This window comes from Oncorhynchus gorbuscha, linkage group LG14 (genome assembly GCF_021184085.1).
Source record: "Oncorhynchus gorbuscha isolate QuinsamMale2020 ecotype Even-year linkage group LG14, OgorEven_v1.0, whole genome shotgun sequence".
Taxonomy (NCBI): Eukaryota; Metazoa; Chordata; class Actinopteri; order Salmoniformes; family Salmonidae; genus Oncorhynchus; species Oncorhynchus gorbuscha.
Window position 1 is genome coordinate 34,353,176 of NC_060186.1, and position 13,504 is coordinate 34,366,679.

The 13,504-nt window shown below is 42.5% G+C and overlaps 1 protein-coding gene across 1 annotated transcript in view; it reads left to right on the forward strand.

Annotated features, from left to right (window-relative positions):
* The window catches only part of LOC123994821 (diacylglycerol kinase delta-like), a 167,818-nt gene that overhangs the window by 58,330 nt on the left and 95,984 nt on the right, over window positions 1-13,504 (forward strand). The window contains 1 exon segment of the mRNA XM_046297832.1: window positions 12,252-12,356. Within this exon segment, the coding sequence (XP_046153788.1) occupies window positions 12,303-12,356 (54 nt within the window). The 5' untranslated portion in view covers window positions 12,252-12,302.

Sequence of the window (13,504 nt, forward strand, 5' to 3'; positions counted from 1 at the left end):
GGTACAAAATCTGTCGTTCTGCCCCTGAACAAGGCAGTTAACCCATTGTTCCTAGGCTGTCATTGAAAATAATAATTTGTTCTTAACTGACTTGCCTAGTTAAATAAAGGTAAAATGAAAATTAATTTTAAAAAAGCAAGATTCACCTATTTTGAATGGCATATTGTTTTTGTGCATCTCTGAGCGATGTTCTATTTAGACCCTGGGTCATTTCATGTTTATCTGAGCTATTGCCATTCAAAGAAACTACACTATGAAACAAAGATAAAAGACAAAGAATGATAGTAAAAAAACTTTGGAGCACCTTCAATGACATTTTGGGTAAAAAATACACTCAGCTCCATTATTCATTGAATCAGATGATTATGATGATTTTTTCAATGGCAAGATTACCAAACTTAGGCATGACATGCCGGCAACAAACGCTGAGACTACACTTCCAAGTATATCTGACCAAATTGTGAAAGACACAAATTGTCATTTTTAATTCCGTAAAGCGAGTGTGGAAGAAGTGAAACAATTATTGTTGTCTATGAACAATGACAAGCCACCGGGGTCTGACAATTTGGATGGAAAATTACTGAATATTGCCACTCCTATTTGCCATATCTTTAATTTAAGCCTACTAGAAAGTGTGTGCCCTCTGGCACGGAGGGAAGCAAAAGTAATTCCGCTATCTAAGAATAGTAAAGCCCCCTTTACTGGCTCAAATATCTGACCAATCAGCCTGTTACCAACCTTTTAGTAATGTTTTGGAAAAAATTATGTTTGACCAGATACAATGCTATTTTACAGTAAACAAATTGACCACAGACTTTCAGCACACTTATAGGGAAGGAAATTCAAGAAGCACTTAAACTGAGAGACTGAGAGAAATTGATGATAAACATATTGTTGGGGCTGTTTTGTTAGACTTCAGTGTAGCTTTTGACATTATCGATCATAATCTGCTGCTGGAAAAAGTGATGTGTTATGGCTTTACACCCCCTGATATATTATGGATATATATTATTGTGGATAAAGAGTTACCTGTCTAACAGAACACAGAGGGTGTTCTTTTAATGGAAGCCTGTCCAACATAATCCAGGTTTTGAGTAAAGCCAGTGTTTCTATGTATGCGGATGACTCAACACTATACACGTCAGCTATTACATCAACTGAAATGACTGCAACACTTAACAAAGAGCTGCAGTTAGTTTCAGAATGGGTGGCACGGAATAAGTTAGTCTGAAATATAAAAAAAACTAAAAGCATTGTGTTTGCAACAAATCATTCACTAAACCCTAAACCTCAACTAAATCTTATAATGAATAATGTGGAAATTCAGCAAGTTGACGTGACTAAACTGCTTGGAGTAACCCTGGATTGTAAACTGTCTTGGTCAAAACATTGATACAAAAGTAGCTAATATCGGGAGAAGTCTGTCCATAATAAAGTGCAGCTCTGACTTCTTAACAGCACTATCAACAAGGCAAGTCATACAGGTCCTAGTTTAGTCACACCTGCACTACTGTTCAGTCGTGTGGTCAGGTGCCACAGAGGGACTTAGGAAAATTGCAATTGGCTCAGAACAGGGCAGCAAAGCTGGCCCTTGGATGTATACAGTAGAGGTCGACCGATTAATCGGAATGGCCGATTAATTAGGGCCGATTTAAAGTTTTCATAACAATCGGGAATCTGTATTTTTGGACACCAATTTGGCCGAAAACCCCCCCAAAAACAACATTTTTTACACCTTTATTTAACTAGGCAAGTTAGTTAAGAACACATTCTTATTTTCAATGACGGCCTAGGAATGGTGAGTTAACTGCCTTGTTCAGTGGCAGAACGACAGATTTTGGACCTTGTCAGCTCGAGGATTCAATCTTGCAACCTTAGGGTTAACTAGTCCAACGGTCTAACCGCCTGCTTTACGTTGCACTCAACCAGGAGCCTGCCTGTTACGCGAATGCAGTAAGAAGCCACGGTAAGTTGCTAGCTAGCATTAAACTTATCTTATAACAAACAATCAATCAATCATAATCACTAGTTAACTACACATGGTCGATGATATTACTAGTTTATCTAGGGTGTCCTGCGTTGCATATAATCGATGCGGTGCCCATTCGCGAAAAAGGACTGTTGTTGCTCCAACATGTACCTAACCATAAACATCAATGCCTTTCTTAAAATCAATGCAAAGAAGTATATATTTTTAAACCTGCATATTTAGCTAAAAGAAATCCAGGTTAGCAGGCAATATTAACCAGGTGAAATTGTGTCACTTCTCTTGCGTTCATTGCATGCAGAGTCAGGGTATATGCAACAGTTTGGGCCGCCTGGCTCGTTGCGAACTAATTTGCCAGATGACATAAGATTGAAGGGTGTGCAATGTAACAGGAATATTTAGACTTATTGATGATTAGATAAAATACGGAACAGTTCCGTGTTTCATTGAAAGAATAAACGTCTTGTTTTCAAGATGATAGTTTCCGGATTCGACCATATTGATGACCTAAGGCTTGTATTTCTGTGTGTTATTATGTTATAATTAAGTCTATGATTTGATAGAGCAGTCTGAGCGATGTTAGGCACCAGCAGGCTCATAAGCATTCATTCAAACAGCACTTTCGTGTGGTTTGCCAGCTTTATTTTTGCATTATTTAATCCAAATTGAACATGTTTAATTATTTATTTGAGGAATTGATTTTATTGATGTATTATATTAAGTTAAAATAAGTGTTCATTCAATATTGTTGTAATTGTCATTATTACAAATAAATGTAAAAAAAAAAACAATCGGCCGATTAAACGGTATCGGCTTTTTTTAGTCCTCCAATAATCGGTATCGGCGTTGAAAAATCATAATCGGTCGACCTCTAGAACACAGAGAGCAAACATTAATAATATGCATGTGAATCTCTCATCGCTCAAAGTGGAAGAGAGATTGACTTTATCAGTACTTCATCAGAGGTTTTGACAAGCTGAATGCACCTATCTGTCTGTTTAAACAGCTCAGACACCCATGCTTACCCCACAAGACATGCCATCAGTGGTCTCTTCACAGTCTCCTAGTCCAGAACAGACTATGGGAGGCGCACAGTACCACCTACAGCCATGACTACATGGAACTCTATTCCACATCAGGTAACTGATGCAAGCAGTGTAATCAGTTTTAAATAACATAATAACATTACACCTTATCGAACAGCGTGGACTGTGAAGCAACATAAACATAGACACATGCACACACACATGTACACATGGATTTTGTGTTGTAGATATATGGTAGTGGAGTGTGGGCATGAGGGCACACACTTCGTGTGTTGTGAATTCTGTAATTAATGTATTGTAATGCTTTTAAAATTGTATCACTGTGTTAATTTTGCCTGATCTCAGGAAGAGTAGATGCTGCCTTGGCAGCAGCTAATGGGGATACATAATAAATACAATTTCATCAAAAAGTTTGCATTTGAATCAGTGACCAGGTAAAATGGCCTAATTTCTCAGAGATCAAATTATATTTAAACAAAATAATGTTGCAGGGACGCTCATCTTATCTGTTTCTAACTGTTTCTAAAAGATTTCAGAACGATCTGAGATGGTGGGTGTCAATGGGTTGATGAAATTATATGGAACAACCCTTTGGACTCATTTACATTTAATAACTGGGTGGGGCTGTGTTAGTCAGTGAGTATCCGGAAGTGGCGGCTTGTGTTTGTGTGTGTGTGTGTGCATGCATGTCTGTGCATGCGTGAAAGAGAATGTTGACAGTATGCGAATGCGTCCACAGAGCTGCATTTTCTGTGTTGAGGTTAATTCCTATTTCTATTGGTTTCTCACGCTGGCTGGAGTGGAGCTCTCCTAGTCTCTTGTTGATGACAGCCCAAACCCAAGCAGACCTGGGTACAAATACTATTTGAAATAGTTTCTAATACTTTAGTTTTGCTTGATTTAACTTGACTGCTGCAATGGAACCAATAGAATAATCGCAAACTATCTGGCACTCCAGGAAGCATAAAGCAAACACTCAAACTATTTGGAACATTTCAAATAGTATCTGAACCCAGGTCTGAGCTCAGGCGAAGGTGGTCTTTCAGTTCCAGACAGCCAAATTAAGTACTTGCCTTTCACTGCCTGTCTCTCTGTGTTGTAAAGAGGGGCTGCTTTGTGGCCTTCAACACCCCCACTCACACCCCTCCCTCCACTCCAGCCCCCTGTGTGGGATCGCCTTGACGACAGGAAGTTTATATATGTGAGTCAGAGAACAGAGGCAGGCGGATGGGGGAGGGGCCTGCACCACGGTTCCCTGCTCTCTCCCAGTAAGAGACCACTAAGCTGGCTAGGCTAACAGAGCTAACAGCCGAGTGGGGAGAGAAGGAAAACCCTCCTGGAACACCTTCCACTACAGGGATCCACAGAAGGAAATGACTAAGAGAATTCTGTGAATTCTCTGCTGGCTAGAACACTCAGACTACGGGAAAAAAGGAACAAAAGCCAGGCAGTAACGGAAGGTACCTCTTTCGGGACTCCGGAGTGAGAGGCTTCCTTGGGCCAGTTTTTAGATAAGATAGGAGAACTCTACGCCAGCCACGTAGAACTGTTTGTCATTGCTTCGTCAGGAGGACTTCAGGAAAGGAGTGGGAGACTGCAGCCGGTAGAGCCAGTGACTTGCTGTCAAGGAGTAAATAGTGATAGTACAGCTCCTAGACCTGGACCTGACCCATTCTCTCCCAACCCCAGACCAAATATAGCAGAGCACACTCAGCACAGTCTGGAGAAGAAGAGAGGAGAGGGGGAGAGAGAAGGAGAACCACCGGAGCCAAATTTGACTGGACTTCACGCTGGAAGTAAGGCAGAAGAATGTCAGGAATGAGAGTGTGTGGGGGAGCACAGAGACGTGTGTTAGTGGTGCGCGGTCGGCTGTTTGTTCACCCTCACCTGCCTTCAATTCCTAATAACCCATCTGTAACCGCCGACTATGTGACAAAGTTAAAATCTGTGGCTGAAGGGTGGGTGGCGGGTGGTTGTATAAAGAGAAACAATACTTTAAAAAAAACATACATTTATAATTATTGTTCAATTGTTCTATTGGCTACATGTAGTTTTTTCTCTATTATTTTAGGCTCTGGTATCAGTGCATGAGCCTAAGCTTTAGGGCTTAACTGTACCAAATAGCCTACATCGCCAAATAATTAAAAAGTTACAGTCAGTCCACGGAAATGTTATTCAATAAGACGAAAGCTGCGAAAGGAAAGTTGAAAAAAGAGAAGGGAGGGCCAGAAAAGCAATGTTTGGGAAATATTTGGTGAAGTGGTAAAAAAGGATCGTGTGATGTCGACAGTCACAAGACGGGACTTCAAATAGGCCTATGGCATGTCAATGGAACTGTAGTCTACTGTTTAGATGGGTTGAATGGAAACTGAAATCTGGACGGGCCCCCGAGTGGCTCAGCGGTCTAAGGCAGTGGCATCTCAGTGCTAGAGGCGTCACTACAGACACTGGTTCGACTCCAGGCTGTATCACAACTGGCCGTGATTGGGAGTCCCATAGGGCGGCTCACAATTGGCCCAGCACTGTCCAGTTTAGGGTTTGGCCGGGGTAGACCATCATTATAAATAATAATTTGTTCTTAACTAACTTGCCTAGTTAAATAAAATAACAATTACAAAAATGGACTGTAGCTCTATCACCTCTCACATAGCCTTAATAATAACTCCTGCAGAATTAAGCATTTCTTGCAGTAAAATGATACACCAAATGTAGGCAAAATTTGGACTTGGGAACAGGAGTGGAGAAACATGATTTCTTTCCTACTGCTTCTTGAGAGAACGCAATGCTCAGTTAGATACCATCTGTAGATGTGCTGTCTTCATCATAAAAGCATCACAAATGCTGATAGTATTTCAACCTTATAAAATGTGCATCGAAGACAAACTGAAATCTTATGAGAAACACGTTGGGTAGTTTTCACAGCTTTCTTTTTCAAACTGATGACATTTTGTACAGAAAATCTTTCCAAGTCTCTAAATGTCTTTGCTATGCAAAAGATAACAGAGAACTTTACCGATGTCAACAAGATTGAAGCATTCATTCTATCAATCTATTACATTATTCTGTTGAGAAAGAGTTTATTTAGTCTTCTAGCATATAATGACAAAAGATAAGGTACATAATAATTATAGACAAGTTGACTAACAAATAGCCTACCAAAAAGCAGAAACATATCTAAAATCAGGAACAAAAAAAAATCCTGCACCCTGTCAAATCGTTCTGCAGTCAGCATTTTCTATATTTGCGGGTTATGGTTGGATGCGGGCCTCCAGATTTTCACTTTATCACATATATTTGGGCGGTTGCGGATGGGTTATTAGCAATTGCGGACAGGTACGGGTGAACAAACAGCTGACCCGCGCACCACTAGCTCACTTACACTTTATCAGTGCTGTATCTTCTCTCCATCTCTCTATAGTAGGGGTCTCCAACCATGTGCTAGATTAGGGTTGGGGTGAAAACCTACAGGACAGTAGCTCTCCATGAACAGGGTTGGAGAGCCCTGCCAATAGCCTAGAAGTGTCTAGTGCACGAGTCAAACTCATTCCACGGAGGGCAGAGTGTCTTCGGGTTTTCGCTCCTTCCTTGAACTTTATTTATGAATTAAGGTCACAAATTAAGGAACTCCCCTCACCTGGTTGTCTAGGTCTTAATTGAAAGGAAAACCAAAAACCAGCATACACTAGGCCCCCCATGGAATGAGTTTCAAACCCCTGCTCTAGTGGGTAAGCCATGCATTGTCCGCTCACTTTTTGGCATACACAGTGATGGCGTCCCAAATGGCACCCTATTCCCTACATAGTGTGCTACTTTTGAACAGAGCCCCATGTGCCCAGGTCAAAAGTAGTGTTCTATATAGGGAATAGGGTTCCATTTGGGACACAACCACGGTGTATGCCCGAGTGTGTGGACAACTCATTGTTGGACTGCCAGTGCGTGTGTATTACATCAGCCTTTTTAGATATAGGCAACTGTGCTTTTTGAGGGCCTTTCGCTTTAAGTAGGTGCGTGCGTGCGTGTGTGCGTGCGCCATAGACTTACATAGACAACTCTAGTAGTTTAAAGCCTGTTTTACCATGGACGGCGCCATTGAAGAACTTCCTATAGGTTAAGTAAGGATCACATAATTCCATCCTCATCGTCAGAAGGGATCAGCCAATAAATGATACTCTAAAGCAAACATTCCATAACTGCAGGTGGTAGTACAGTGTATTCGAAAAGTATTCAGACCCCTTGACTTTTTCCACGTATTGCTACATTACAGCCTTATTATAAAATGGATGAAATTGTTTTTTCTCCCTCATAAATCTACACACAATACCCCATAATGACAAAGCAAAAACTGTTTTTTATAAATATTTGCAAAAAAACAAGAAAGAAAAAACCCACTGAAAAATCCCATTCACATAAGTATTCAGACCCTTTACTCAGTACTTTGTTGAAGAACCTTTGGCAGTTATTACAGCCTTGAGTCTTCTTGGGTATGACGCTACAAGCTTGGCACATCTGTATTTGGGGAGTTTCTCCCATTCTTCTCTGCAGATCCTCTCAAGCTCTGTCAGATTGGATGGGGAGCGTCACTGCACAGCTATTTTCAGGTCTCTCCACAGGGTTCAAGTCCGGGCTCTGGCTGGGCCACTCAAGGACATTCAGAGACTTGTCCCGAAGCCACACCTGCGTTGTCTTTGCTATGTGCTTACGGTCGTTGTCCTGTTGGAAGGTGAACCTTCACCCTAGCCTGAGGTTCTGAGCGCTCTGTAGCGGGTTTTCATCAAGGATCTCTCTGTACTTTGCTGTTTCCCTCGATCCTAATAATCAAATCAAATTTTATTTGTCACATGCGCCAAATACAACCTTACAGTGAAATGCTTACTTACAAGCCAATAAGCAACAATGCAGTTTTAAGACAAGTAAGAAATAAGAATTTAAAGTAACAAGTAGTAACAAGTAATTAAAGAGCAGTAAAATAATAATAGCGAGGCTATATACCGGGGGTACCAGTACAGAGTCAATGTGCGGAGGCATCGGTTAGTCGAGGTAATTGAGGTAATATGTACATGTAGATTAAAGTGACAATGTATCGATAATAAACAGAGAATAGCATCAGTGCTACCGCTTGCCATGCAGTAGTAGAGAGAACAGTCTATGACTAGGGTGGCTGGAGTCTTTGCCACCTTTTATGGCCTTCCTCTGACACTGCTTGGTATAGAGGTCTTGGATGGCAGGAAGCTTTGCCCCAGTGAATTACTGGGCCGTACGGCCGGAGGCCGAGCAATTGCCATACCAGGCAGTGATGCAACCAGTCAGGATAAAATCAAATCAAATCAAATTTTATTTATATAGCCCTTCGTACATCAGCTGATATCTCAAAGTGCTGTACAGAAACCCAGCCTAAAACCCCAAACAGCAAGCAATGCAGCTGTAGAAGCACGGTGGCTAGGAAAAACTCCCTAGAAAAGCCAAAACCTAGGAAGAAACCTAGAGAGGAACCAGGCTATGTGGGGTGGCCAGTCCTCTTCTGGCTGTGCCGGGTGGAGATTATAACAGAACATGGCCAAGATGTTCAAATGTTCATAAATGACCAGCATGGTCGAATAATAACCAGGCAGAACAGTTGAAACTGGAGCAGCAGCACAGTCAGGTGGACTGGGGACAGCAAGGAGTCATCATGTCAGGTCGTCCTGGGGCACGGTCCTTGGGCTCAGGTCCTCCGAGAGAGAGAAAGAAAGAAGGAGAGAATTAGAGAACGCACACTTAGATTCACACAGGACACCGTATAGGACAGGAGAAGTACTCCAGATATAACAAACTGACCCTAGCCCCCCGACACAAACTACTGCAGCATAAATACTGGAGGCTGAGACAGGAGGGGTCAGGAGACACTGTGGCCCCATCCGATGATGCTCCCAATGGTGTAGCTGTAGAACTTTTTGAGGATCTGAGGACCCATGCCAAATATTTTAATTCTCCTGAGGGGGAATAGGTTTTGTCGTGCCTTCTTCACGACTGTCTTGGTCTGCTTGGACCATGTTAGTTTGTTGGTGATGTGGACACATCGGCTATGGAGAGCGTGATCACACAATCGTCCGGCACAGCTAATGCTCTCATGCATGTTTCAGTATTATTTGCCTCGAAGCGAGCATAGAAGTAATTTAGCTTGTCTGGTAGGCCTGTGTCACTGGGCAGCTCGCGGCTGCGCTTCCTTCCTTGTAGTTTGTAATTGTTTGCAAGCCCTGCCACATCCGACAGGCGTCACAGCCGGTGTGGTGTGATGGGATCTTAGGTCTGTATTGATGCTTTGCCTGTTTGGTGGTTTGTCTGAGAGCATAGCGGGATTTCTTGCAAGCTTCCGGGTTGAAGTCCCACTCCTTGAAAGTGGCAGCTCTACCCTTTAGCTCAGTACGGATGTTGCCTGAAATCTATGGCTTCTGGTCGTGGTATGTACAGTCACTGTGGTGACTTGATGCACTTATTGATGAAGCCAGTGACTGATGTGGTGTACTCCTCAATGCCATCGGACTAATCCCAGAACATATTCCAGTCTGTGCTAGCAAAACAGTCCTGTAGCTTAGCATCTGCTTCATCATTTTATTGACATTGAGTCATTGGTGCTTCCTGCTTTAGTTATTAGCAGGAATCAGGAGGATAGAATTATGGTCAGATTTGCCAAATGGAGGGTGAGGGAGAGCTTTGTATGCATCTCTGTGTGTGAAGTAAAGGTGGTCTAGATTTTCTTCCCTCTGGTTGCACATTTAACAAGCTGGTAGAAAGTTGGTGAAATGGATTTAAGTTTCCCTGCATTAAAGTACCTGGCCACTAGGAGCAGCTCCTCTGGATGAGATTTTTCCTGTTTGCTTATGGCCCTATACAGCTCATTGAGTGCGGTCTTAGTGCCAGCATCGGTTTGTGGTGGTAAATAGACAGCGACATTGAATATAGATAAACTCTCTTGGTAAATAGTGTAGTCTACAGCTTATCATGAGATACTCTACCTCAGGCGAGCAAACCTTGAGACTTTTAGATATCATGCACTAGCTGTTGTTTACAAATATACATAGACCGACACCCCTTGTCTTACCAGAGGCTACTGTTCTATCCTGCTGATTCATTGTATAATCCGCCAACTGTATGCTATTCATGTCATCGTTCAGCCACGACTCGGTGAAACATAAGCTTTTTATTTATTTTTATGTCCTGTTGGTAGGATATACGTGCTTGTAGTTCGTGTTTGTTATTATTCAATGATTGTACCTTGGCTAATAGAACCGATGGTAAGGGCAAATTACTCACTCACTGTAAAGGCAAATTACTCACTCATCCTCGATGTCTCATTCTCTTTCTCCTGCGAATGACGAGTTAAGGGCCTTGTCGGTTGTCTGGAGTAAATGTCTCTCGTCCGACTCCTTAAAGATAAAGTTGTCTTTCAGTACGAGGTGAGTAATCGCTGTTCTGATTTCTAGAAGTGATTTTCGGTCATAACATGTGGCAGAAACATTATGTACAAAATTAGGAGACCGTAAAACGTCAGGCATTCTCTCCGGTGCTATCATCATCATCATTAGTCTACTTTCTGCTGAAAAACATCCCCATAGCATGATGCTACCACCACCATGCTTCACCGTAGGGATGGTGCCAGGTTTACTCCAGATGTGATGCTTGGCATTCAGGCCAAAGAGTTCCATTGTAGTTTCATCAGACAAGTTAATCTTGTTTCTCATTGTCTGAGAGTCCTTTAGGTGCCTTTTGGCAAACTCCAAGCGGGCTGTCATGTGCCTTTTACAGAGGAGTGGCTTCCGTCTGGCCACTCTACCATAAAGGCCTGATTGGTGGAGTGCTAAAGAGATGGTTGTCCTTCTGGAAGGTTCTCCCATCTTCACAGAGGAACTCTGGAGCTCTGTCAGAGTGACCGTCGGGTTCTTGGTCACCTCCCTGACCAAGGCCCTTCTCCCCCGATTGCTCAGTTTGGCCAGGCAGTCAGCTTTAGGAAGAGTGTAGGTGGTTCCAATCTTCTTTCATTTAGGAATGATGGATGCCACTGTGAGCTTGGGGACCTTTATCGCTGCAGACATTTTTTGGTACCCTTCACCAGACCTGTGCCTCGACACAATCCTGTCTCGGAGCTCTACGGACAATTCTTTCGACCTCATGGTTTTGTTTTTGCTCACACATGCTCTGTAAACTGTGGGACTTTACATAGACAGGTGTGTGCCTTTCCAAAACATGCCAATCAATTTAATTTACCACAGGTGGACTCTAATCAAGTTGTAGAAACATCTCAAGGATGATTAATCAACACAGTTTGCACCTGAGCTCAACTGGTCTGAATACTTATGTTATAAAAATAATGTTTTTCCTTTGTCATTATGGGGTATTGTGTGTATAATGTTGAGGGGGAAAAAATATTTTATCCATTTTAGAATAAGGCTGTAACGTAACAAAATGTGGAAAAGGGGAAGGGGCCAAGAATACTTTCTGAATGCACTGTATACCAAAATGGGCTTTATACCTGTTCAAACAACACACTCCAGGTGGCAGTATGCACCCTTACAGTTTGTTCACCAACTCATAGAAGAAGAAATGGACTACTTTAAAATGGAGATGGCCTCAATGGTCCCCCATGGTGTCACAGATGCCATAATGCAACAGATGCAAAGAGGAGAAGTCTTACTAAGTCTATAGTGTGTGTGTGTGGGTGGATGGGCCATCTTAAGTGCGTGCGTGTTTGCGGTGCTGGTCTCTGGGAGAGAGGAAAGGCGTGTGACTATTTTTATCCATCTGGGAACAGGAGCCCCTTTGTGAAGAAGCTGTGGAGGAAAGGAAATGGACGTCCGCTCTGTGGAAATAGCGCTACTTATCCACATTCATCCACATCCTCTGACCCAATCAATCTATCAATACATACACACAAGCACAGACTTCACAACGTTTCCAAAAACGTTGTACATCTAATAAAGCTGATACACAATACACAGGCACGTTCACCCTCACACACGTCTTTGTGTCACATTTGTGTACACACACATACTCAAGTTGGCCCATCAACTCAGTCAGAGTGCCAAAGCATGGGACTAGATGTGCTTCCTCCTCTGTTTGTATTCCTGGCCACATGGCATTGCACAACCCCTGGTTTCATTTCTCTGAGCACTTGGTGTGTCTTGCGCTCTCTCTCGCTCTCTCTTTCTGTCAAGTGATATCTGTCTTGTCCTCTCTCTGTGTAGATCATCACTCCTTGTCGCCGGCTGATTCTGTGTGCAGAGAACAGGAAAGAGATGGAGGACTGGATGGCAGCCCTGAAGAGCGTTCAGAACAGAGAACACTTTGAGGTGAGGGCAAGGCCACAGAGTCAGGGGTAAGAGGTCAAGGGTCACTCTTCTCTACCTATCTTCTCATCCAATCCCAGAGTAAGTCCCATTAATCTCTCCTTCCTCTTGAAGTGTGCGCTCATTCACTACTCCACACAAATGGAAAAGCATTAGATTGGTGTAGGCATGGGCTAGAGGGAGATTCCATGTACCAGTCATTTCCTTCCAAATCCCTGAAGGTATGTGATGCACACTTTGGTAAGCAGAGATACATGGGACCCCCTCCCCCCAAAAAATTGACCGCTGGACTATACTCTCCTAGCCTAGACACTTGTGTGGAAGGAAAGGAGAAGCGGTCAGTTGTCCAACTGAATGTGTTCAACTGAAATGTGTCTTCCGGGAAAGGATACATACGACAGGTATAAGTAATATGGTAGTAGCAACGATTTGACCTTTAGTAGTTTACAGTGGTTCTTCCTTTAACCTCTTGCTCCTACCTGGCACGCAGGCGTCCCATCTAGAGCTCTGGAAATGCAAATGCGCTACGCTAAATGCTAATAGTATTAGTTAAAACTCAAACGTTCATTAAAATACACATGCAGGGTATTGAATTAAAGCTACACTCGTTGTGAATCCAGGCAACAAGTCAGATTTTTAAAATGCTTTTCGGCGAAAGCATGAGAAGCTATTATCTGATAGCATGTAACACCCCAAAATATAATAATAATAATAATATATGCCATTTAGCAGACGCTTTTATCCAAAGCGACTTACAGTCATGTGTGCATACATTCTACGTATGGGTGGTTCCGGGGATCGAACCCACTACCCTGGCGTTACAAGCGCCATGCTCTACCAACTGAGCTACAGAAGGAAAAAAGACCCGCAGGGGACGTAAACAAAATAATTAGCATAGTCGGCGCTACACAAACCACACAAATAAAATATAAAACATTCATTACCTTTGACCATCTTCTTTGTTGGCACTCCTAGATGTCCCATAATCACTATTGGGTCTTTTTTTCAATTAAATCGGTCCATATATAGCCTAGATATCGATCTATGAAGACTGTGTGATAAACGAAAAAAAATAGCGTCTTATAACGTAACGTCATTTTTTTAAATTAAAAAAGTCGACGATAAACTTTCAAAAACACTTCGAAATACTT